The sequence below is a fragment of the Columba livia genome, chromosome 3, assembly GCF_036013475.1.
Source record: "Columba livia isolate bColLiv1 breed racing homer chromosome 3, bColLiv1.pat.W.v2, whole genome shotgun sequence".
Taxonomy (NCBI): Eukaryota; Metazoa; Chordata; class Aves; order Columbiformes; family Columbidae; genus Columba; species Columba livia.
Window position 1 is genome coordinate 112,406,188 of NC_088604.1, and position 23,921 is coordinate 112,430,108.

Below are 23,921 nucleotides of genomic sequence, written 5' to 3' on the forward strand. Positions count from 1 at the left end.
TCTTAACGGTGCAGTGCACCATAACCCTTACTTGTTCTCTTTCCTTCCTTAAGGCTCTTGTGTCATCGTGGTATTTATTCATAATCTGTCAAGCTGCACGTACTTCTCAAAGAATACTCTGGAATGAGTGAAATCATACTACCATGAGAAAAGGCAGCTTGGGTTCATATCTAGTAACATTCAACAGCTGCCCTCAGGTTTAGCAGCACTTTGGTCTCAGCTCTCAGTTCCTTCCTCCTCTCCAGCCTCGTTCTTCAAGGGGAGGGATCCAGCCTCAGCTCTGAATCCAGTGTTTGTGTTTGCAGAGCTTGCACGGGACTGGGGCTCAGCTAGATCTGGCTCATCGGGGTGCTCAGAAGCAAAGTTCCAAGGCAGTATGTTGCAGAACAGATAGGGGCTAAGCAGGGAAGGTTCAACAGGCCTCTCTAGAGGTTTGGTCAAGGGAGGACAGAGAGAGGATGCTCACATTGACCTGGGACATAAGGAGGTGCTTTCTGCACAGAGCAGAGGAGCTGCAGAACCACTGAGGGAGAGGCAGGCTCAGAAGGAGTGAGTGATCTGGGCAACCTTAAGGCTTGCCCACCTTTCCAAACCTTTGCATGCTTAACCAAACCTTCTGAAGTTTGTCTTAACTCCACAGGTCAGCATCTTTGAACATGGACATTGGATTGGAGGGGAGAGTGGGAGAAAAAAGTCTTTGTTCCTGAGATGTACAAGCAGATCTTTTGTAGTCATGTGTGCCTGAGGCATGGTTTTGGAGAGCTCTTTTAGAATCTATTAATCTTAGAAGCAGAAATGAATGGAGCAGGGACAGCATCAGCAGAGCTATTCAGACACAGACATCCCAAGTAGAGTTTCAGAGGAACTGACTTTTGACCTGAAATTATTCCTGCAGTTCACTTAATAGCTGTTGTGTGCAAGGGCAATTCTGTCTTTTTGAGGCTGTTCCCAGCTGCGCTACCAGGACCAGAGGTGTGGCTGTGGCCCGCAGGTGGCCCTGCCCCTGGAGCAGCTCCAGGTGTTCGTGACAAAGGAAACCTCAAACAAATGCTGACGTCCTAAGACGTGGCATGTTTCTAGGTAGGAGACATGGGAATGTACATGGCTGTTGGCTTAAGCAAAGCTCTGGAAGCCTGGTCATTTAACTTAGTGTTTTGTAGGTAAATAGCAGAGTTAATTGCTATCTTTGGCACGTGCATCAGCAGCTTGTAGCCGAGCTTAGCCGGGCTTAGCTTTTTCTTTCCTACGCTGAATATTTTGGCACCCAGTATGTCTACCATTTTCATGACCTAACTTCATACTTCTGCTGGTAGTCACCACATGTGTGAGACCCGACTCTTCCACTCTGCTCCAGTGACACAATACTGCTCCTTTTTCTTTCCTACCATCTGCCATCCCTTCAGCAGTGACTTTAGCTTTGGGTCTTCGCCTGCCTTCCTCCCCGATGGACTAAAACTCCACACCGGTGTCTTGGCCTGATAGCTTCTGCCAGCATTTCTGTGTCCCTTTGGCACTCTCCTAGCTGCCTCTTTGATGGCCCAGGTGAACAGAGCTTTTGCACTTGGACTGTTTGCTTTCCACCAAGAAAGAATGTTAGAGAGGCCTTCCAGATTTGCTTAAGCACTACTCTTCAGTAGGAGCAGCATATTCTTCAGAACAATGTTATCTCAGGGACAGAAAATGGCATGTTTTTCAAGGCTTTCTGTTTGTACATAATGACAGGCAATATTTCTTTACACAGGTATGTACCTATTGGCATTACGTTCCTTGTTGGGAGCAAGATTGTGGAAATGGAGGATATCATGCTTCTGGTGACCAGTCTGGGAAAATACATCTTCGCCTCTATTCTGGGCCACTGCATCCATGGAGGAATCATTCTGCCCCTTATTTATTTTGCATCCACCCGTCAAAATCCATATCGTTTTCTCTTGGGTCTTATCACACCATTTGCCACTGCTTTTGCCACTTCCTCCAGGTGGGTTTCTGTGCTTCTTTTGGTATTATATAGCCTGGTTATGTTTGGCACTGTAAACCACTTACGTCTCAAACACCAAACTCTGTTGAGTTTTAGTGTGAATATTGTTTCTGAGATTGCAAAAAGAGACTTCTGAGCGTAGAGTCTCATTGCTGTCATCAGCCTGCCACACAGAATGTACTGATAATTAGCCGTTGAAAACAATTCCTCAAAATACTGGAACTGTGGCATGATGCTGAGCTGGAAATTTTTGGGGGAAAATGTGGAAGTATTTGCCTTAAAAGATCCTGCAACTTATCCTTTCAGTATTAAGTGATGGACTTTGCCCTGAGAAGTTTAGTTCTCCAAGTTCAGAAGTATCTGGAACAAGTTTAGACTAATTTGGCAGAGGCAAAGCAGACTTATTAGCTAGGGTAAAGGGACTTAACATTGATTTCAAAGATTTGCCCTGATGAGCTTTTATTTGTCATAGCCAAGCTATCAAGCATGTCATTTACAGTTTTCTCAAGAAACAAAGACCTGATCAAATATTGTAACTATATAAAATCATTTCAGGTCACCTCCAAAAGTAGATGCATATCTGTCAGAGGAGCTGAAGTACATGAAGTAGGTGGGGGTTTATTAATAAAACCATGTAGTTTATAATGCAAGAAATAAATCCAACAGTTATTTACTATTATTAGTCTGTTCATTTGAGAAGGAACTAGTACAACGTTAACAGAGATAGCTGTTGCGTCCATTGTGTTTATATTGGCATCTATTGGTGTACTTTTGCGGTTTGAGACTTGATCATTCCACAGCCCTGTTAGGCTGCATACTGTGTTAAGTCATGAGTTTTTGCCCCTGGGAGATTAGAGTCCTTATCAACTATGTCTGGAGGGAAGCAGATTATTAAATATCACTGCTCAAGACCAACAAGTAGGGTCTCTCATTGCTATCATGACAGAGAGGGACCATAAAATGACATTGTTTTCTTGACAGTCCTGTCTGCAGCATGTTAGAAACATGAAAGCCATGAGATGGTGACTTTCCCTTCAGTGCAGCCTGAGACTTAGTGTTTGACTTTTCCCTATTCTTCGTTTTCTAGCTCAGCCACTCTCCCGTCAATGATCAAGTGTGTTGAGGAGAACAATGGAGTGGACAAGAGGATCAGCAGGTTTATCCTTCCTATCGGGGCGACTGTAAACATGGATGGAGCTGCTATTTTTCAGTGCATGGCAGCTGTGTTTATTGCTCAGCTGAACAACGTCGACCTCAACCCTGGGCAAATCTTCACAATTCTGTAAGTTGCTTACTATTGCAACCACATCCTTCTGGCTCCCAGACACACTCAAGCCTGTGGTCTCTCTGTTAATAGCTAGCAGTTTGCATTCCACATCTCTGACTTAAAGCTTGCGAACTGCTATGAAACATAATTATAGGGCGATTAAAGGATGGAGTCTTTCAAGCTTTATAAGATTTGCCAGAATCTCGATTTAATAAAAGGTGGAACCTGGGAGGGGCAATGGAATTCTGAAACAGACTTTGAGCTGTTTAAAGCTGTTTCTCACAAGAAATTCCTCTCCTTCCTTAAGCATCTCACTCCCCCATCTCTGCTCACCATTAAGCTGGGTAATTGAGGCATGCTGCTCTACTCAGAAAGCTACCTCAGATTCTCCCTCAGGATGTCTTAGAAAATCCTCCTGTCAGCTCATCAGTTCTCTATGTATGAATTTTATACTAAAGACTCTGCTCCTGCTTACCTCTGCCCTTCCTACCACCACATCACTGGCTTCCCAGGTCGGGCCCATTGTCATTCCCCTCCTGACTGCTTTGCCCCATTTTCCCCCTCCACCACCTCAGTCCTGCTTCCTTCTCCAGGACTCTCCCCTCCGTGCCTGGAATATCCTCCTATGTCCCATATGCCATGAAGTGTCAGACTCTTCATTTTCCTCCTCAAAGTCCCCTAAGTGAGTATCCTACAAGGAGTTGTAGCCCCTCACTGTGCCAAGAGGCCACAGTTGTATCCACCAGATGCCTCCTAGGTCTGATTCCTGGCATTTTTTACCCTCCCTGGCCAGGTTTTATTTCCTTCCTTATTGCATTTCCTAGTATATTGTTTTTTAAGGCAGGTCTGGGACATTATTTTATTTGCAGGTAGCCAAATCAGCTTTTCAGGTATTCTTACTGAATCAGGTGTTAACGCAGGCCTGAGGATTATGCAGTGACAGCCCAAGGAACACTCCATGGCAGACATCTGCACACAAAAAGGTGTGTGGTCTGTGTCTATAGCACATGCACCACAGGTTTCCAGCTCCTGATTTAGGGTCTGTGTTTGAGGGCAAACCAGACACAGCGAAGGGACAGTGCTGTGCGTGGCAGGGTTTACCTTTATACATTTGGGGCCAGGAGATGTAATGTACTCAGCATATCTGAACTGATATGTGACTTGGAAATGGATATATCAGTAAGGCAGCAAGACAGAGTTGTGTTAGTTTGTTGTGTGTGGTTTGGTTTGGTTTGGTTTGTTTTCTGAAAGGGCAATCATGGTATTAAACACAGAGCCATTGCCTTGATAGCTGCTGTGGACACCTGCTGAGCAACTGTGCTCTTTACCTATTACTTTGCATAAACAGGAAGGAAAGGCTTTGCCTGGGAAGCAAATGATCTGTGTGTCCCATGCTGTAGCGTTTGTTTTCAATTCCCATAGTGGAGAAACATGTGACTAAGTGTAGCAGAGGAGTGCTGTGGAGCTCCTGCTAATGGGTTGTATATTGATTTGCAGTGTGACAGCGACCGCATCCAGTGTGGGTGCAGCTGGGGTTCCAGCCGGAGGAGTGCTCACCATCGCCATCATCTTGGAAGCCATTGGACTTCCAACCAATGATCTCTCCTTGATATTAGCGGTGGACTGGATTGTGTAAGTACTTTAGGCCACTCTTATCTGCTCTTGCATGACATGTAGCATGTTTGGCTGGAAGCATGGGGCAGTGTAGTGAAAGTAGCACAGTATAAAATAAAACCCTACAAGATACGGCTGCCTACAGAACAAATAACTCCTGACGGATAATGGAAAAGGTGGTCCCTTCTCAATTAAAGCAGTTAGTATGCTAAAATCTCTCTTCAGCTTTTTTACTCAGCCTTTATTGAAACATATTTTTTCCTCATTTCAGTTCCCTGTAGAAGGATTGTTAAAAGTTTGTTGAAGAAGGTGTTCATATTTCTGGAAATTATTTAAACACTAGGAGGGGAGGGGGAAAAAGGAAATTGAGTCTTAATAATGGTGGAAAGCTTTCTTGGTCACATGTGCGAAGTAGTCTCCATCAGAAGCTGTTGTCAGCTATTGTTTGAACTGTTTTTATAGTTCAAGGCCAGTCAAAGCACCAACAGAAGCGTCACCGAGAGGTGTCATCCATTGGCAGGGAGGAACACAGAGTTTGTGGCACTCATCACAGCTGGAACATGCTGCTGGGAGTCCCAAGTTTAGTACACAGTATTGTCACCTTTCCAGTCTTCTGGGAAAGATGTAAAAGGTCAAACCTTTGCTCAGCAATTTCTCTTCTTTGCAAGAGCCATTACCCTTCTTGAAATATCAGACATTACCTCATTGCCCAGCTTTGCTTGGAAAAGTTTATCTCACCACTTAGCTTAGTTATGTCCTTGTTAGGGCCTAAATTTACCTTCTGTACTACCTAAATTAGATTAAGGAAAGCCTAGAAAATTTGTTTTGCTCTAGCTATTGGGGATGCAGCCACACGTGCACGATAAATGTAAATGCCATGTGCAGATGATTTCTTATAGCTTAGATGAGCCCTGTAGAAAAGAGTGTCTCTGCTTTTCCTTGAACAAGCATCTGAGCACTCATGAATTACAGCATGATTACAATTTAAAAACTAGTGAAATAAACACAACCTGATAATTTAAAAGCATAATCTACTTTCAGGCCACTGGGTTGAAGTTGGGTAGTGGGCTGAAATCACTGGTCAATGTGGGTCAAGCAATCCGAATCCCATTGGGTTTTTTTTTTTCCCACTTGATGGGTTTCTGGGCAGTTCCTGGTTTAGACTGTACATAATCCCTCTGCATTGCTTTTTGGAAAGAGCAGCCTCTTTGTATAGATGATGAACTTCCACAGCAGATGTTAGGAGGCCCAAGGACAGTCTTGAATTCCGGAGGCTGGGAAAGAGGGCAACTGTATTGCCTCCTTCCCTTCCGACACCACACATGCTGTGGTGCATATTCCTACAGCTTCATTAGAGCCATCGAACTCTTTCTTGCTGTCACCTCTTGGGGATCAGCCACGTTGAAAGAACAGGAGAGACAGGCAAAGCAGTGGCTAGTCCTTTGTATCCCATTTTCCTAAGGGATTACAGTAGTAGTTGTGCGTTCCACAAGCTGTACTTGGAAGTGCTTGGAGGCAAGAGTGAAAAGCTTGCCCGTCCTTTCTCTCTGGGCTGCCTTCATTTCAAAATATGTAACATCCCTCTGTGGTCAACACTATTATTTTAGCCAAGGAACTCAGCCTTGCGGTAACAAAAAGGGGAAGGAGGGAGGAAAGAGTCCCATGTCATGTTTTAATGCCAGCCATTTAATTACCAGAGAGGACCACAGTTACAAATTGAGCACATGTTGAAGTTAGGCTGCAGAATTACTAAGAGAAGTCTCAAAAGGCATGTGAAGAGTTTGTTCTTCTTTGACCCATAAACCTCCTCCATTAGACCCTGCAACATAGTAGTTTCCTTTTGCTACTAGCAAGAAATCCAGGGAACGCAGTCATTTGACCTGCTTTTGGAAGGACCCCTTAAGTAGCTTGGATTAAGGTACGAGCCTCTGTAGATAAAAAAGAGAGCTGGGTGCTCTGAGTCACCTTTTGGATAAGCCCAAATTAAGTTCCTGCTCTGAACTCGCATTTGAAAAATGCTGGTCTGGGGAAGGGGGAAGGGGAAGGAGGTGGGCTGGGAGAAGAAAGATGCCTGGGAAAGAGCGGTACTGTTGCTGCAACCCACTGAGAGACCAGGACCAGCTCACAGTAACACTTGGCCCCACCTTAAACCAGCTCTGGTGCACATTTTTAGTTCTGAAGTGGTGATGATACTTACGTGGAAAATACCTATGGTAACAACATCTCCCTTGTCTAGCTCCACTGATGTTAGTGGATCAGCATGCGTGAATCAGCTCCCCTTTTTGTAATGTAACTCTCTTAAGCTAAAAGACTGCTGCTTTGTTTTTTGTTTCTGATCTTAACCAGGGACCGAACCACCACAGTTGTGAATGTGGAAGGGGATGCCCTAGGAGCGGGCATCCTCAATTACCTGAATGAAAAAGAAAAGAAAGAAAAAGAGCAGGATCTAAAGGAAGTCACAGTAGAAGCAGTCGCTAACAGCAAGGCTGAAGGGGAAACATCACCTTTGGTAACCCACAAAACCCAAGTCTACAGCACAGCCAGTACAGCAGACCCTGAATCCAAGGAATCAGTATTGTGAACTCGACGCCGTTCATCAACACATGTCCTAGAGGTGGACCAGGGACGTGTTAACGCATCTAGACGTTTGCAGTGCTAACGAGGGCTGGATGGCTCTTGGAAGTTTTCAGTTCCAGTCTGTTTGAAATATGCTGGCCTGGGGACGGGGAGGGAGGTGGGGTGGGCAGAGAAAGGGTGTTGTGAAAAAACACTCGCTTTATAATAGTATTTTGATAATTCATATGTATACATGTATATGTGTTGCACATGTACACACATATACGTGTATGTGAAAACAATGCCATTGAGGCTTCTGGTTTAACAAGGCTTCTGTTAGTAAAGGCTCATATGGGTTGGAGATGAGGAAACAGACAAACCCAGTATGTGCTTATTGTAGGGAAAAAATTAGTAAGCTTATTGTACTGCTGTTCGAATGCAGATGCAATTTAGAAACTCCAGAGTGGCTGAAAATGTTGCTTAAATTTTGTTTCTGGTCTGGAAACACTGACCATTACAGACATGATATGAAGCAGCATTTTTCTCCCACTCCCCTTCCTCTCCCATTCTCCCCTTAAAAATGTCTAAACGTCCTGAAAACTAGCGCTTTTCTTCCTTTTTTGTTTCCTATCTGAATTAATATATAGGGGTCCAACCCTTGTTCCATTGCCCCGCTGCACTGCAGCTCATAGCAGCTTTCTTGCCTTTTGGTGAGTAACTCCCAAAGTTTGGGACCAAACATAGGAGATCTTCATGCAGATCAAGGACTTGTTTTCTCCTTTCCTCTAACCAAGCTGTTAAGGAAAAAAGTCCAGAGGAAACACAAATCTTGTTAAAGTGATCCCTCTGGGGCTGAAAAAAATGTAGAGTGTGTTCCAGCCTAAATATGTCTGAAAGAGGCTTGCCTGTGACAACATCAAGAGGTTTTTCTCTTCGTAAAAACATGCGTGCTCCTTTGCTAGCACGCCATGTCCTGCTTGTGTTTGTTTAATGGGTCAGTTCAAACAAGTTAAGTCATATCCCTCTTCCAGCAAAACTGAACAGGGCAGGAAAAAAATCTGAACATACAACATGTGGGAACTGATGACAGGCAAGTCCAAGTGTTGGCTTGAAAGGGGAAGAAGGGAAATGAGTTTATAAGCTCGTGTAGCTCGGGGACCTCTCAGTGCTGGGGCAGCTCCGTACCCGTTCCTGCTCAGAGTCTGGTCCTGATATAAATGTCCTTCTATCAGTGGCTTACATTTAGTAATTCTGGGTGGTGCTGGGCCAGGGTAGTGCTTAGTGGCAACTGGTAACCTTTGCTTGAGGCTGAACCAAATGCTTCTGGATTCTGACTCCGCCTTTTTTTTTTCCTGTACAACATACTTCCTGAATTTGCACCCCAAACCTGAGCAAAGTCTGGCAAGCTTATTGCAAAGATCCTGTTGGTTTATCCTGTTGGTTTGCCTGGGCTTGTGATGCTTTCCCTTGGCTATTTTATCAAGATGAGTGCATATGGTCAGTCTCCACACTGTTAATTCAGTAATAATGTACATATACACTTAGCTTTGATATAAAGTAATAGTAAGTCTCCCTTTTTCTTTCTCCTCTCTCGTCTCAGAGGAAGCTATCTTGGAAAGATCTCCTGTTGCTGATGATTATGTTCATGGCACTAGGAAGAGGCAGCTCCAGTTCCATAGCAGCAGCAGCCTTCATTTGCAAAGTATCCTTCCTGGTAAAAGGACACTATGAATTTTGCAAAAAGACGCTCAGAATGAGATGTGGCTACCTCTGAGGGAAAACACAGTGAGTGCGTCATTACTGGCTGTTTAATCATGTGCAGCAGGGCTATGCAAACAATCCAAGTAGGAAAGGATTAGTCAGCCTACTGAGAAACTGCAGGTGGATTTTCTTTTTAACCAGTTTATTTATAACCATGTCCATAAAATTTGGTCATTCCTTGGCTCTTCTTCAAAATGGAAGGAGACAAACACAATTCTCTAGGGACATCCTTTGCCCAGTATTTATTATTTCATTTTTAGCAGATCAAGACCCACTGAAACTTTCTATTTCCTTCCATTAGAATCATCCCAGCTCCTTTCAACTCAGGAAACCAAAAGTGCACTCTGTGGCTGACAATCAAAGCCAACAAATAAGAGGTGTTTTGAAAAATGTTGGAGGTTTGAAAAAATGGTTCTGAACAAAACTACTTCTTTTTTTTTTTGTTTGAAACAAGTCTAACTATTTCTTTGAAAAATCTGAATGCACCAGAACCCCAAATACTTCGATGTTAAAGCAGTATTTGGATGTCTCAAGGAAGCTGAAAATCATGACTGTTCCTTGCGGGCTGGGTTCTGTAGCTGCATCAGACATTTTGCTCCTCCGATGCTCTCCTTCTCCATGACACATGCAGCTGGTATCGGAGCATTAGAGCAGGCAGCACTCAAATGACAACTCCTCTGGAGCATCACAGCACCATTTTGGACTAGAACATGTCTCAATTTTTTTTTTCAATTCAAAGCTGTTGTTGCCCACAGGTAAAAATACTCAACTGGGCAAGCCAAAAGGCTGTGCTTCCTTGCAGGCAGCACCTTGCCGTTGCTGTACTGATCTTTCATCCCCGTGGTGCTGCAGCCTGATTGTGCCTCGTCCTTGTAGCAGCAGACTGTGGCATGTTCTTTCTGACAGTAGATCCCAAGAAATGGTAAATTAAAGCAAATTACCTCAGAATTGTCTTAGTATTTTCCAACAGCAATGCAGAAGCTCAGAGTCTTCGCTGAAGAATGACTCTCCCAGTCCCTACTGGTGGATTCCCACGTTTTGCATCAATGTGCCTGTCTAGTCCCATGTAAAGCTTGTTAAAGCAGTCAGATTTAAGGAGGTCAGATCATCTCATAGCAGGAATTTAACCAAGGAAATCTAACACTCCTTTTCCTGGAACCAGGTTCCATAGGGTTTATGCGAACCATGAGTATTCAGGTCTTAACCAGCCAGAAATCTGTAGTCTTACAGAAGCCCTGCTTTAGATTTACAAAGGTGCCAGTTCTTTTGTTGTTCATGCACCACAAGAGGGATCGCAGTGTTTTCCGTGGAAACAGGAATGCTCTGTTACTGTTGCTTGTCAGAACATCTTCTTGGTCTTTTCTGTATCATCTGTGTCAGAAGTTACATTTCTTGTTTTTCTGTGATGTTCTCATTCCTCATGGTGGCCATGCCACATCTTCTAGGGCTCTCTGCCTGGATTCACTTTTGTTTTTAAGGTACAAATGTAAAAGATCCAATATTACACTCGAACTGTAAGTCCGATGAAATAGAAGACTTGCCATTTGCTTCAAGCAGTCATGGTCTTCAGGTAAGACCACTGGGTGAAAAATGAATGGGCTGTTGAAGGTTGTGCATTTTAGGTGCTGTCCTTGACCTGCAGCACAATGTGTTACACCTGGAGCTTCCTATTTTGGGTCCCTGTGCAGCCTCACTCCAGGAAGCTACGAGCTGAGAAGGTGCTCGGTAGCGGTGCAGGTGCATGTGGTCATACCTGCTCTGCTCTCACTCAGGCACTCCATGAATTTGGTGCCGTGTGGTACTTAACTCCAATGTCTCTTGACTGGATGTTACGTTTATGTTCTCCCAACATGACTGTAAATTGGAAACCTTTACTCAGTTGCTTTTAATTTCAAGAGGAAATAAATTCCATCTAGAAAACACTATTTTTCTTTTTGGTTTTAGTTTTGTTTTGGAAGGTACAAATTCTCTCCTTATGAAGGCAGACTACAAACAGCTCATGTCTTACCCTGTAGTACAGTGTTGCTTCTTGGGTTAAAGATATGGGAATATGGAAGAGTCTGCAAGCCTTTGACGTGCCCAATCACATTTTGTCTCTGCCATTTATTCTTCCACTTTTACCTTTTTCAGTGAAGTTTCTTTGACTGTTTTAGACCAACTTCTACTTCTTCTCCAGGATTGGCTCTCCACTCCATGCTGTATCCATCACTGCTTGATCTCATCCGATTTCCTGGAATGCCCTATGCTGTTTTTATGTATTGGTGGCTCAGGTATAAACAGGAGAGTGGACAAAGTTCCAAGGGCTCCAACTGGTCCTTGGGAAAGTAGTTTGCATTCTGCCTTGCTCTTGTCCTTAACTCACCAGAGGTTTGTGAGACTTAGTAATTTAAAGAGTTGCTTTGAGAGCATGGAGCAGTATCTGTCTCTCATCCTGAGAAAGTTGCTTGTTTTGCACTGGGAGATGTGGCTATGGGTGCCTGAAAAACTATGGAGAGCCATGGAGGGTGCCAGCACTTGGCTGCTGTTAGGATATTTTCAGTAAAGACCCATTATTCCCAGGAACTGAGCTTTAGCTGAGTCTGGTGTGTTGGTAATTGCACTACAAGATTCAGTAATTGCAAAGAGCTTTAGACCCTTCTGGAAATGTCTCTTGCAATCAGGATAGCTTTTGTATTGAAAACAGACTAGGGCCAAACCCAGGGTTTCCCATGCAGTGATGTGACAAACAGGGCTGTGTCCTTTGGACACAACAGAACTGTGGAGCCAGCCAAAGTACCAAATCAGTTGGTTAAACAACCTCTGCTTTGTTTTTTCTGAGCAGCCCTGTTACTGCCTGAAGGGGCAATGCCCTGAGCTGGAGGTGGTGAGAGGTTGGAGGGACAGTATGAGGGGCAAGAAGGTTTCCTGTGTGCTTGCTCTGGTTCCTATACTCTTCCCTGGACATTTACTGTGGCTGGTGCCGGAGATGGACATGACCCAGTGTCTTTGTTCTTAGACTCATCCTCCTGTGGTTCCTCTATATTTTACAGCAGAAATAATGAAAACTCAGGTGTTTACGCAGTTCCTCTTTCAGTCAAGTCAGAGGCCCTGGTATCTGTGTGACTGACCACCCTGCCATCTGTTGCAGGTTATGTCCTCAAGATCTGGCCAGAAGTACAAAACCACCACTTTTTTCTGTGAAGATTTGCAGTGTTGGTCAACAATCCAGGCTGAATCTTCACTGGTCATCTGTTAGCACAGCACATTTCTGCAGCCATTGGAAAGCATCTTCCTATTGGAAATCACCTTTTTTTTTCTCCTGACAAGCTCCCACAAGCAGTGAGCAATGGGCTTCAGGTAGAAAGTCAAAGGACCAGAAGACAAACTCCTACCAAAGGAAGAAATGTCACTTGTTCATTGATTTTCATTGGGCCATGGCAGTTCATGCTCATTTTCAGACCTGCCTGTAATAACTGATCCTGTGACTGATGAATGGCACAGATTTAGGCAGGTCACATAAATCCTCTGCTTGTGCTTCTTTTTCTGTAAATTAAGTTTACAGATACTTATCTCTCTCACATGCAATAGTGTGGAGGATAGCAAGCTGCAATTTTGGGAAAGGACTCTTAAGATACAGAGCACTAAATCTTAAAAAATAATGAACTTTAAAAAAATCTGAAAGGAATCGAATAATTAACGTATGCATCATAAAGTCAGAGTTGCTTTGTTTCTGTCCGGTTTCAATTGAAGAAAGAGCTTTTCAACTAAAAAGGCAAGTTGTCTCAGCAGTATGGGCGAAAAGGTGGAGAAAAATAAGGAGGGTTGCAGGGGGAGCATCACAGAGGACAGGATAAGCAGGTGCATAAAGATGCTAAAAAAAAAGGCAGCATATTTTCCTTGGCATTTTGATACAGATAGCATCAAAAAGACTGCAGGCGTTTTTCCAGCGTGTAGCAGAGACAATGCAAATCCCTGCCCACTGACTGGCCAGGATTTGCAGGGAGAGGCAGACGCTGAGCGCTGATGATCCTGAAGCGCATCGTTCGCTGAGCAATGCGGAAGCACGGAGCACACCAGCCTGGGGCTCCGATAAGCTGCTGCTGGCTGCTCGCCATGGGCACTGGAAAATAACGGTACAGTTCTGGATTGGGGATTGACCCACATTCCTCCTTGCAGGATAGCTGGGTCAAATGCCCCTCAGATAAATGTGTGCTGGCCATTATTCTCCAAGGACAAAGACGACCTTGTTATCTGTGCAAGGATATTCATATTCATTTGCTGCTTTGGTTTCAGGGAGGAGTGAAAAGGGTTTGACAAATGATCTGAAACTTTCTAGACATAGAGCAACACGTTAAGACAATAGCCACAGAATATTTTAAGTCTGACAAGAAGTGATCGAGAGCCTTATTTGGCTCCCGTAGTTCTCTCTCCTCACATCTGAACACCAGCTTAGGAAGTTAACGTTAACACAGTATTCATTCTCTGCATGGGGTCTTCACAGGTATTTGTGACCAGCAGGCACCATTTCACTGCTACAAAAGTGAACACATGCAGAAAAAGCTGAAAGAACACTTTCTGGAGTCATGTCAAGAATCATCATGCAGGCTAGGAGCCGACCTCGAATCCTGAAGCCAAGTTTGTTGTTAGCTAACAACTATCACCTCCCTTAAAAAATTAACATCTGGGGGTTTATAAATATATTTTAGTATTGATACCATAGTATTAATAGCATGTCAGTGCAGCTTCCTCGCTTTTCTTTTTGGAGAGATGGAAGTGGAGAATTAGAAGAATTGTCTTCCCTCCAGGGTGGGTTTTTTTAATAGAAAAGGATAAAGAAAATCTCCTTTTCATTGAAGACTTCACAGTGTGGTTACTGATCTGCTGACACTGAGATAGAATTTGATTTATCATCCCCGGTGGCTACGAAATCTCTTTTCTATTAACCACTGATCTTGGTGCCAGCAAGAGGTGAGGACTGTGGATGCTTCAGCAGGCCAGCTGCTTTTACTTGAAGTCCTGCTCAAGGAAACATTTATACTTGTCTTTCCCGAGGCCAGAGATGCTGACTGCAAGGCAGGCAGTCCTATGAGCAGGAAACAGCATGAGGAAATGGATTTTGAGCCAACCCTGTAGTAATGCAAAGTTAACGGTGTGGTTTTAAGCCACAGCAACCAAGAAATTGGGTGTTAGATATTCCTTAGGACAGCTTTCTCTTGCTCCTTCTGGTAACAATGCCGGGAGAGTAATACGCTTCTTTTGCAAGGATGTAGTTAGTAACTGAAGCTGTGCTGCATACGGCATGTTGGTGCAACTCAAGTTAGTTGCAGTTATGTGTTGCAGAAAGAAATTACCAAGGGAAATCTTCTCTGAAGGGAACTGTTTACACATGCCTCAATCCCCCAGGATTACATTCCCACAGAAAGAATTGTGCTTAACCACAAAAATACCCCAAATATTAACTGGTTTGGATTGTAGCTTTTTTCAGAAGCAGAAGGAATGCCACAAAATGGACAAGCCTGGGCCTTCGCTGGTGTGCATTAATGTAATTGCCTGAGCTTTCAATAGCCTGTGGACTTCTGGTGGAGATGATACCTCCTTAGCAGCATCGGGGCTTGATCTGATCCTCTTAGGAAGATCATGTTCAGTAAAGCAGCAGTAAGGGTATATTTTTAAAACTTGGTGGCTATAACTAGAGGTATTTCAGATGCTCACAGATGCTCCACAAGAAAAATATGTTTGCTAGATGGTCTGTGATGATGCAGAAGCAAGGCTTCCTCATTTTTTGATCAGTTTTATCTTCTCTGGATCCCTCTTGCAGATTCTGCTGTGGTCCTTGGAGTCTGCCCAGACTCCAGCAGGACCAAGCTCCTATGGTACATAGATTAAACTTTAAGATATTCTAGTGCTGTGTGAGGACATAGACTGTCTCCCATCCTACTATGAGGGGATGAAGATGTAGCTTCAATTTTGGAGGAGGGAGCTGGGCTGAAGAAAACCCTATTTCATTAAGGCAATAATACCTTAGTGACATTTTATGCTTAATAAGTCAAATAATTGTGACCATGGTAGTACAGCTCTGGCTGCCTCCCTGCTCCACCCTGAGTACCAGGGTGGAGGTAATGTGTTTGCCATCCCCGAATGTTGCAGTCTTTTAAGAATATAATCATATGTAGACTTTCTCTGTCACTATCCTGGCCACACTTTTGTAAGGTCACCCCCAAAGCACATGGTACACGGCATGGAGAGCACGTGTAGCGCTACAAAGAGCTGAGCGTACCTCTGCTAATGGGAGATGAGCCTCTTTTTCTGAGCTGCTTCTTGATTATAGCAAACTGAGACTGACTCACTCATCACTTTGTCAGTTTTCAATTAGATTTTTATTAATCCCTCTAGATTTCAGGGACAGCAGGACCACACCAAAGGCACGAGGAGTCTCTGCAGCAGAGGTACACAATCTGCCTTATTGTCCTTAAAGGTGCCTTGTCCTGGTTCCCTTCAGGACAAATTCCAATATGCTGTTCGGTTTTTTTAATATAACTATGCACCAAAGGTGAGAGATTCCATTATCCCTGGAAACAGGAGGGAGAACATGATGTCCTGGTGTGGGGCAGGGAAAGTGACTTTCTTTTCGTTATCCTGTAAGCTCTCTGTCAGCAATCCTGCCTCTGATGTGTGTCTGCCTGTGTGTGTGCTTTTGTTTCTACATGAACACAAACTGCTCTAATTAGGAGAGAGGATTCTTGTATTTTTATATGCTAAGCCATTTGATGAATTATTTTAATAAAATGACAGAGAGATGAACTCTGAAATTCACTGCCATCTGCTCCAGTACAATCCGGTATCACTGACAGCAAGGTATCTGCCTTCAGATAAAACCTAATGCTTAGAGTAACCACTCCATTGAGTAAGTACTTGTGCTATGTGGGTGTGTTGATGCTTATGAACATCTGTAACCGTTCCTTTTTTAAAGCTATGGGTTTGATTCATTTGACTCTGTATCAGCATTTTTATTATCTACCGAGAACAGATGTACGTGCACATGTACAAAAAAAGACCATATTGCTTTGTCTATGGGTGTGTGACCCTGGGATAGATATTACAGATGTTTACTGTGTTGCTGTGCACCCTTTGGCGTAAAAACTGTCCCTGCCTGCCCAGCGGGAGCACAGTCCTGTGGCTTGGGCTGAGATGGTTTGTTGTATTTGCAGGGTGACACAATAGAACACTCCCAGTCTTCTTCCCGTCTCTCATGGAAATGTATATTTGTTCTCTCTTTGTGTAGCTTCTCAGTCTGAAATAAAATTTGCCCCAAATAGAATTCACGTTTCCATCTTTGTTTGAAGAAGACCCAGCCTTTTAGCTGGGTCAGCCTTGCTGGGGCAGCTGGCAAACTCTCTGCGACTCCTTTGAAAATGCCCCTCATTGCGAATTGTGTAACTTGGTATTTGGGCACGCGTGCCCAGATCATGCCCTTTGCTGGCATGCTGCTGTCACTGATTATTGACGTATCACTCCATTTAACGCCTTCCCTGGAGCCCAGGACAAGCCTGCGCAGGGCAGTGTTTCCCCAGGCCCTCTGCACAGGAGCTCAGCTCTGCGGGGTAGGTGTTTTTTGTCAATGTGTGCCACAGCAGAGTACAAGGGCTGACAGACAGACCTGCTGCCTGTTCTGCCAAGCAGGCAGACTTCATTCGCTGGAGAAGGATTGAGGAGCAGGAGAAATCATCTAGCAAATCCTTTGCCATAGGCAACTGGAGGGGTAAGTTGAGGGTAATTTTGCACTGGACACACACAGTCTGAGCAGTGTGATGGTGCCCGGGTTTGCTATTGCAGTGGTTTTGATGTCATTTTTGCATTAAAAACTCATATGTCTTCAAGGGGTAGATATTCACCTGAGATGCAGAATATTACAAATCCTCAAAAAAATCTATGAAAGTGTAGTCTGGTTAGTTTCAAGCATTACATTCTGTTCCCAGAACTAATAAACAAAAGCTCCAGAAGATATAAGTATAATTTGAAGGACCTGCACATGTATGATTTACAAATTGTTACTGGTACTTTTGTCTTGGCATGCAGATTTTACAAAACCATCAATGTGCTGGTTTGCCAAAAAGCCTCCCTGACCCCCGGTTGTTTCTTTGTCTTCTCACTTCTCAGCTGAAACCCCGAGGAGATGCCTGGAGGAGTGCTAGACCAGTGAGCTAAGAGAGAAGCCCTCTTGAACCTCAGCCCCTCGCCATTCAGATGTCAGCTTTGGATACAGAGATGGCAGCAGCCTAAAACAAGCAGGTTTTCTGAAGCCTTCAGAGGTAAGTGGTGGTTGTCAGAGCTGTAGTGCCTTGCCATTTGAAACACATGAAGAGACCGTGGAAAAACATGGAATGAGTGCTTGTCTTTAATGAGAACCAAGTCAAGCCTTAGACTGAGTCCCAGCTGACTCAAGCAAGACATTATTAGAGCTTGTTATGCATTATTATTAATGCCAACCAAAACAGATAAAAGTTTCTTGTGATCTTTCAAGAAAGAGATAAAAGTTGGAAGAAGTTCTAATTAAAGTTCAATGACTTTGTTTTGTTTTTTTACCACCACCTACTGGTCTAGCTTCATGCTTTCCAATTTCTTAATAATTTCATCTTTTTTTTAAGAGGAAAAGAATTTTCAGGAAAATGCTCCACACTTCTTTCTAAAAAGCTCTGGACAGGTGACACACATTTGTCTAGTTCAAATGAAAAAAAAAGTATTTAAAAATTAATTTATAACAAAACTCGCTGCTATTGTCTTAGCTTAATATTTGCAAAAGAAATCCAGTTATGGCCAATTATTTTTTTTAAATACTTAGTTTGTCTGATTAAGATAGATATAATTATAGGGAAGTGCTTTCTGAGTTAGTTAACCATTTTGTTCTGCTGTGAAATTAATGGTTTGAGACAAACAGGTTGTGTGGTACAGCTGCACTAACAGGTCATCTTCCAAATATGCAGATTGATGTTAACTTGTTGAAAATCAAATCTCTGCCCTCTTCCCATTATGAGCACTCAAGAGGATGTACAAGCATGTTTTACCTCTCGAGAGTGTCGTGAGCTGCCATGTGCATGAAAATAGCTTGGTGAGCTGACTTGCTGTTCTTGCAGATTCTTCCATCTTGGATGTCAGTCTCAAGCCATCATGCTACAGAAGATACCTGTGGTTTTAGACTGGGCCAACAGAGTAACAGCTGGAATTTATTTCCACATCTTGAAAGTTACCCTCATGATCATAAGGGCTGGGTTTGGCAAAATATATGCCAGGGACCAGGCATGTTATTAATATAAAAACTGGCTCTGAAATGTAGGACCAGAGATGCAGTGCAAAGCCACTCCACAGGCTTGGGTAACAGGACTTCACCCGCTCCACAGGATAGTGATCAGCAGTGCGATGTAAATTACTGTAATTACTGTGTCACTAAAACATGTACACAATCAGGCAGATCTGGATTCTCTTCATCATAGTGTGCTGCAGTGTCATTAGGTGGCGATGCCTACAGCTACTAGAGTTTGAGGGAGGCAACTTGAATCCTGCCAAGGGAGTAAGTTCCAACCAACAGCAACAGAGTCATTACGATTAAACTTACTGCATCGTTAATTGGCTTGAGTAATCTGACTCATTGAGCATCCAGAAGGCACTGGGCTTTGTCCTGTTAGCTGTATCATTGTTGTGGAGCTAGGAAATCAGTGTAGCCAAACTCTGTGTAGATCTTACAGTAGGAGATTATGGTATTTATTTACATTTTCAGCAGATTTTACCCGTGTTTGTTCTCTTATAGATTTCATTCACTCATACTCACATGCAATGAGACATGGTTGTTCAAGTGGTGTGGCCCTGATCATTTGCATGCAACACACACAAAAAGGGATGATGGCTGTGAAATCTTCACTAAATAATTCATTAATAATCTTCCAGAATCATTACTTTTTTTCTTTTTTTGGTGGTGCTTTGCTGCAGTCTCTCTCTCTTCCTGCAAGGCTGCCAGGGGAAGGAATGGGAGTTGTGATACGCTGCCATCCTCCCATTATCAGAGAGGAGAGTCTATGTGCTATGTCTTACTGGTGTGCAGACCTCCTGGGCTTCACAACAACAACAACAACAACAACAACATAGTCCTATCATTTTTTTTCTGGAAATGGTGTAATTTGTTTTGAATACAAGCCATTCTTAGCCCTCCCTGCTCTGCTATTTCTCCTGATGCTTATATATACAGCTTTTCATCCATACCAATTCCAGTATTTATTTTACAAATCTCTGTGCTGACACCTCATTCCTGCAGATCCCAGCTCCGGTTTTGAAGAGCCCTTCAGTTCTGCTCAGGACAACATACAAACAACGAAGGGCCAAGACATTCCAGCAATTAGAATTAAAAGAAATTCCTCACATTCCCCACTGAAAGCAGCAGTAAAACCTCACATTTTAAAAGTAAAATTAATTCAAATTATCCATTGCCCATTGTAATTCAACTTGATCAAAAGCTGCCACCACCTCTTGACCAGCCGGCTCTTACTTGTTTCACAGCAATGTTGTCACCTTTGTCCAGAAGAGGAAAGGCAAAGCATCTGGACCACACTGACTCCATCCCATTCGTACCTCTCTGCACCTGGGCCTGGATATTTGCCAGGAAGTTGCTTTGGGAAAATGTGAAAAGGTGAAACACCTGCCTTTGTGGCTGGGCCTCCTCTTTGTGGCTGTCCAGCCAGGCTGTTTGTGGTGTGATGGGTACATCGTGTGGCCAGAAAGAAGAAGTGCAATTTCTAATTGACCTTTTTCTTGGGCTAAATCCTGCCGCTCTGTCCAGCTGAGCAACCAAGTGGTAAAGAACTGGAACTGCCCAGCTGCTAGCACTGTGGTTCGTTGCTCTGCACTTCCATGTTGACACTGAAATAGATGACACTCTAGTTTTCCCTCCGGTCTTCATGAATCCTGCCTTACATGCTTCATTTGTCAGCTGCCTTGGGTGCGCTTAATTAAGTAATATTTTCAGGTGCTTCTGCAAAATCAGGAAGAAAAAGAAGCAGATACCTTTTTTAGAAAATATTTAGTAATTGTGCAGTAGTAGCTATGATGATCTAGAAGAATGAGGGAAAGCTTGTATGCTTTCTATGAATCTTCTCATTACTTTACAAAGAAGCTTAAGCAACATGGCTGAGTTTGAACCTGCTTATTTAGACATTACTAGAGTGACTGTCCAGCTGAATAACTGGATTCCTCAGGGGCCTGCCATACATCCAGAACCATTAGTAGCTGATTAGTGACACAAATGTTGGGACAGAGAAAATCCGCAGGTCCCACCTGGAGGAGAAGGTCTGGGAACATGGAAAACCACAGGGCTGAAACTCATAGCAGCATCAGAAAAATTGAGAGAGGGTCTGGGAAACAGAGGCTGCAAGGAGTTAATCTAGATGAGAGTAATTAACAGCACTGGCACTGGTGGGAAATGGCAGGTTGAGGAGCAGGATGAGGAAGTTATGGGCAGTCGGAAGCATGAGTCAGTGACTGCGCTGTGAGTAAGGCAGATGCTACACCAGGGTGTGGAAACAGGAACACATCCTGGACTACCACACGGGTTCTGCCTCATCACAGCCAACCCCACAGTGGAGTTTTGGGCCAGGTTTAGGTGTTGACCTTCAAAGAAACATGGCCCAAAGAGTGAGAATCAAGAGGAGAACAAGGGGAACAGTCCAAGATATGGAAATCCTGAGCTCTGGGGAAAAGAAAATGGTTGTTAGACTCACAAAGACAAGGACCTCTCCCTGTAAACACCTTTCAGAGAGGGGTTAGGTGGAGAGAGCACACAGCGAGAAAAGTCCTGAGCAGTTTGTACAAAGACAGCTCCTGCCCAGAACCACGGGTGGGAGAGCTTGCCAGCCAGACTGTCCTCAAGGAGCGAGGAATGTGGTGCTGTCGGGTTGCTACATAGGTATTTTCTAAATCAGTGCCTAGGCAATTTTAACACAGGAGAGGAATAATGCCAATCACTTCAATGTAACCAACAGAAGCAAAAGGCTTGTGGCAGCTCCTTCCCATCTTGATGATAACTTAACCCTGGAAGACAGGCAATTGTACTAACGGGCTACATGTAATATTAACTCTCTGGCACAGCATCAGATATAGAATAATTGTCCAAACTCAGGCAAATCCTCCCCACAGATAATGCCATACTACTGGCCAAAAGATGGCAAAGTGATTGCAACCAATCTTTCTTGTCTCTGCAGAACTCTACGAATATCGCTAGCAATGCTCTGGGAACAAATAGGTCAGGTCCAACCCCTGCGTTTGCTGACATCTCATCCATCCCAAACATTTGCCTTCTGAGACTGAAATTTGATGCTGAAGATAGCGCAGATGCTATGCAGGAGCATGTGGTGCACATGCAGGCTTCAGGTTTCATCGCCGAGTGTTAACTGTCTGGCTTGTGCCGTGAGACCATTCAAGGTAGAAAGGAATACAGTCCATCATCAGTTACAGACATATTAACACTCTAGATATATACAGCTGCTTCACCTGATGGATCTGTTTTTGTACAAAAATATGGATATTCCCACCTAGGAGATAGAAGTTTTTTAAGAAAATTGAGTCTTCCTGTCCCAGCTTCTCATATACTAGAATACACCACTTTCTAATCTGATCATGGTAAGCAAGCTGTACTTCACGTCATAAACATGAGGATTAGTGCTGAAATGCTGTCATCCACACATTGGGTGAAATCATTTGTCTCTGCTGGAAAACCTTCTTGCTGAAAAACACACAACTGAAAGAATTTGGAGGTCTCAAATCAGCAAGAAAATATCCATATTAGTCTTTGCCAGCCTTGAGTGATCTTGAGTGGGAGCCTGGCTGGATTTGACCCTATATTATAAATAGAATTAATTAGTTTCTTTTCAGCAAAGTTCCTAACAAAGAGGGCCAGGTGTCAGCGGAAGAAAATCAGTATAGTTTCCTTCCAATTTTAAAATAATCTCTCCTTTAGGTCACCAGTTTGTTCCCCCCTTGTTTATTGAGGCCCTCTCAGCGCGAGCCCAAGAAGAAGGGAACGATTTTTTCGGCGCTCTGGCTGTTCTTGTAGACATCCTGGCACTCGTTTGATCGGAGGCGGAACAGGACACGAACCTTTCCTGCCGGGGCTGAGACCGCAGCCGAGCGCTATTCAGCCCCGAGAACAATGTCTGGCAGCTCGCGAGTAATTTAAACCAGCTAAAAACAGCCGAGCCTGGGTATGAATCATGACCCATCCGTGTTTGCTTCAGCCTTTGGACTCGCCTGAGATCAGCACGGCCTCTACTGGCAAGCAACCAGCTCCCTGGAGAATAAGCAATAAACAACATTTTAAAGGACTTTTCTTCCACAAGGGCTTTGCCTGTGTGAATTCCAACAAAAAGCTGACTCCCAAAAGTGTGCATCCGATGTGCAGCCCTCCAGAAGACCTCCTGTAACATTCATCAAAGAAACCCCAAATATAGAAATATTACACAGGAACAGAGATGATGTGGGCTTTTTTTGTGGCTGAGAGTTCTGAGAGCCCTGTACCATTATACCACGGCGTTACAGCTCTGCTTTTTGAAGTAGCCCTGGAAAAAATGCTCCTACTCTGTTTCTCTAGGGAGGAAAAGCAAGATCCTCCAGGATAGTAAATGGGGCCAGTTCCATCGAGGTCAGTAGAATAAACCCATTCATAGTAGCTGGGAATCTGAACATAATACATGGGGTGGCAGAGCTGGATCACGCTGTGGGGCTGAGGGGTGGGGGTGACGGACTGAAGCACCAGCTGGTGACTCGAGATACCTGGTTTTTGCCCCTCACCCTGCCACTAGCCCGCTGAGAGAACCCGAGATGTCTCTTTGGTCCTTCATGGCTGGTGGCAATGCTGTTCATAAAGTGCTTTACCATGTAACTGACTTCTAGGAAATTTCGATGTTATCTAAGAGATCAAGCTCCAGGAGCAGATGATGCAGACAAAAAACAGAACCAGCCTATGGACAGGAACAAGGAGAAAGGTTTGTATTTTCTATAGGGTGTGGGCACGTGCCGGGATCTGGCTGCTCCACCCACCGAAGAAGGGTCTGGCCAGGTACTACTACCTAGAGCAGCCTCCTTCAAAGCACGGCATGAGGATCTACCCAAAAAGCTGCCCAAAGGGCAGGACACCGCTGAGTCCCACCGCCGGCCCCTGGACACGGTCGCAGCCTGGTCCTGAAACAAACCCCGCTCTGTGACAGGGGAGGAAGGTCTTGCATGGGGCCCTTCTGAGGGTGTTGTCCCAAAACCAGGGTTCACAGAATGTCAGGGATTGGAAGGGACCTCGAAAGCTCATCCAGTCCAATCCCCCTGCCAGAGCAGGAACACCCAGATGAGGTTACATGGGCAGGCGTCCAGGCGGGTTTGAATATCTCCAGAGAAGGAGACTCCACAGCTCCCCTGGGCAGCCTGTTCCAGTGTCTGTCACCCTCACTGAGAAGAAGTTTCCTCTCAAATTTAAATGGAACCTCCTCTGTTCCAGTTTGTACCCATCACCCCTTGTCCTATCACTGGCTGTCACCGAGAAGAGCCTGGCTCCATCCTTGTGGCACTCACCCTTTACATATTTATAAACATTAATGAGGTCACCCCTCAGTCTCCTCTTCTCCAAACTAAAGAGCCCCAGCTCCCTCAGCCTTTCCTCATAAGGGAGATGCTCCACTCCCTTGATCATCTTTGTTGCCCTATGCTGGACCCTCTCCAGCAGTTCCCTGTCCTTCTGGAACT

General features: G+C 44.2%; 2 protein-coding genes across 11 annotated transcripts in view; both read left to right on the forward strand.

The window, feature by feature from the left end:
* Positions 1-16,470, forward strand: part of SLC1A4 (solute carrier family 1 member 4) — a 35,925-nt gene extending 19,455 nt beyond the window's left edge. The window contains exons 5-8 of the mRNA XM_065059825.1: positions 1,742-1,975; positions 3,063-3,257; positions 4,740-4,874; positions 7,203-16,470. Coding sequence (XP_064915897.1) covers positions 1,742-1,975; positions 3,063-3,257; positions 4,740-4,874; positions 7,203-7,437 — 799 coding nt within the window. The 3' untranslated portion in view covers positions 7,438-16,470. The remainder of the gene's footprint in view (positions 1-1,741; positions 1,976-3,062; positions 3,258-4,739; positions 4,875-7,202) is intronic.
* The window catches only part of CEP68 (centrosomal protein 68), a 28,133-nt gene continuing 13,238 nt past the window's right edge, over positions 9,027-23,921 (forward strand). The window contains exons 1-4 of one of the 10 annotated variants that reach the window (XM_065059805.1): positions 16,623-16,911; positions 17,310-17,461; positions 19,698-19,827; positions 21,395-22,830. The gene's annotated coding sequence lies outside the window, so the exon portion shown is untranslated. Of the gene's footprint in view, positions 9,198-16,622; positions 16,912-17,309; positions 17,462-19,697; positions 22,831-22,874; positions 23,174-23,921 lie in introns of those variants that run through there. The other 9 variants (XM_065059808.1, XM_065059810.1, XM_065059811.1 and 6 more) reach the window with 9 other exon arrangements.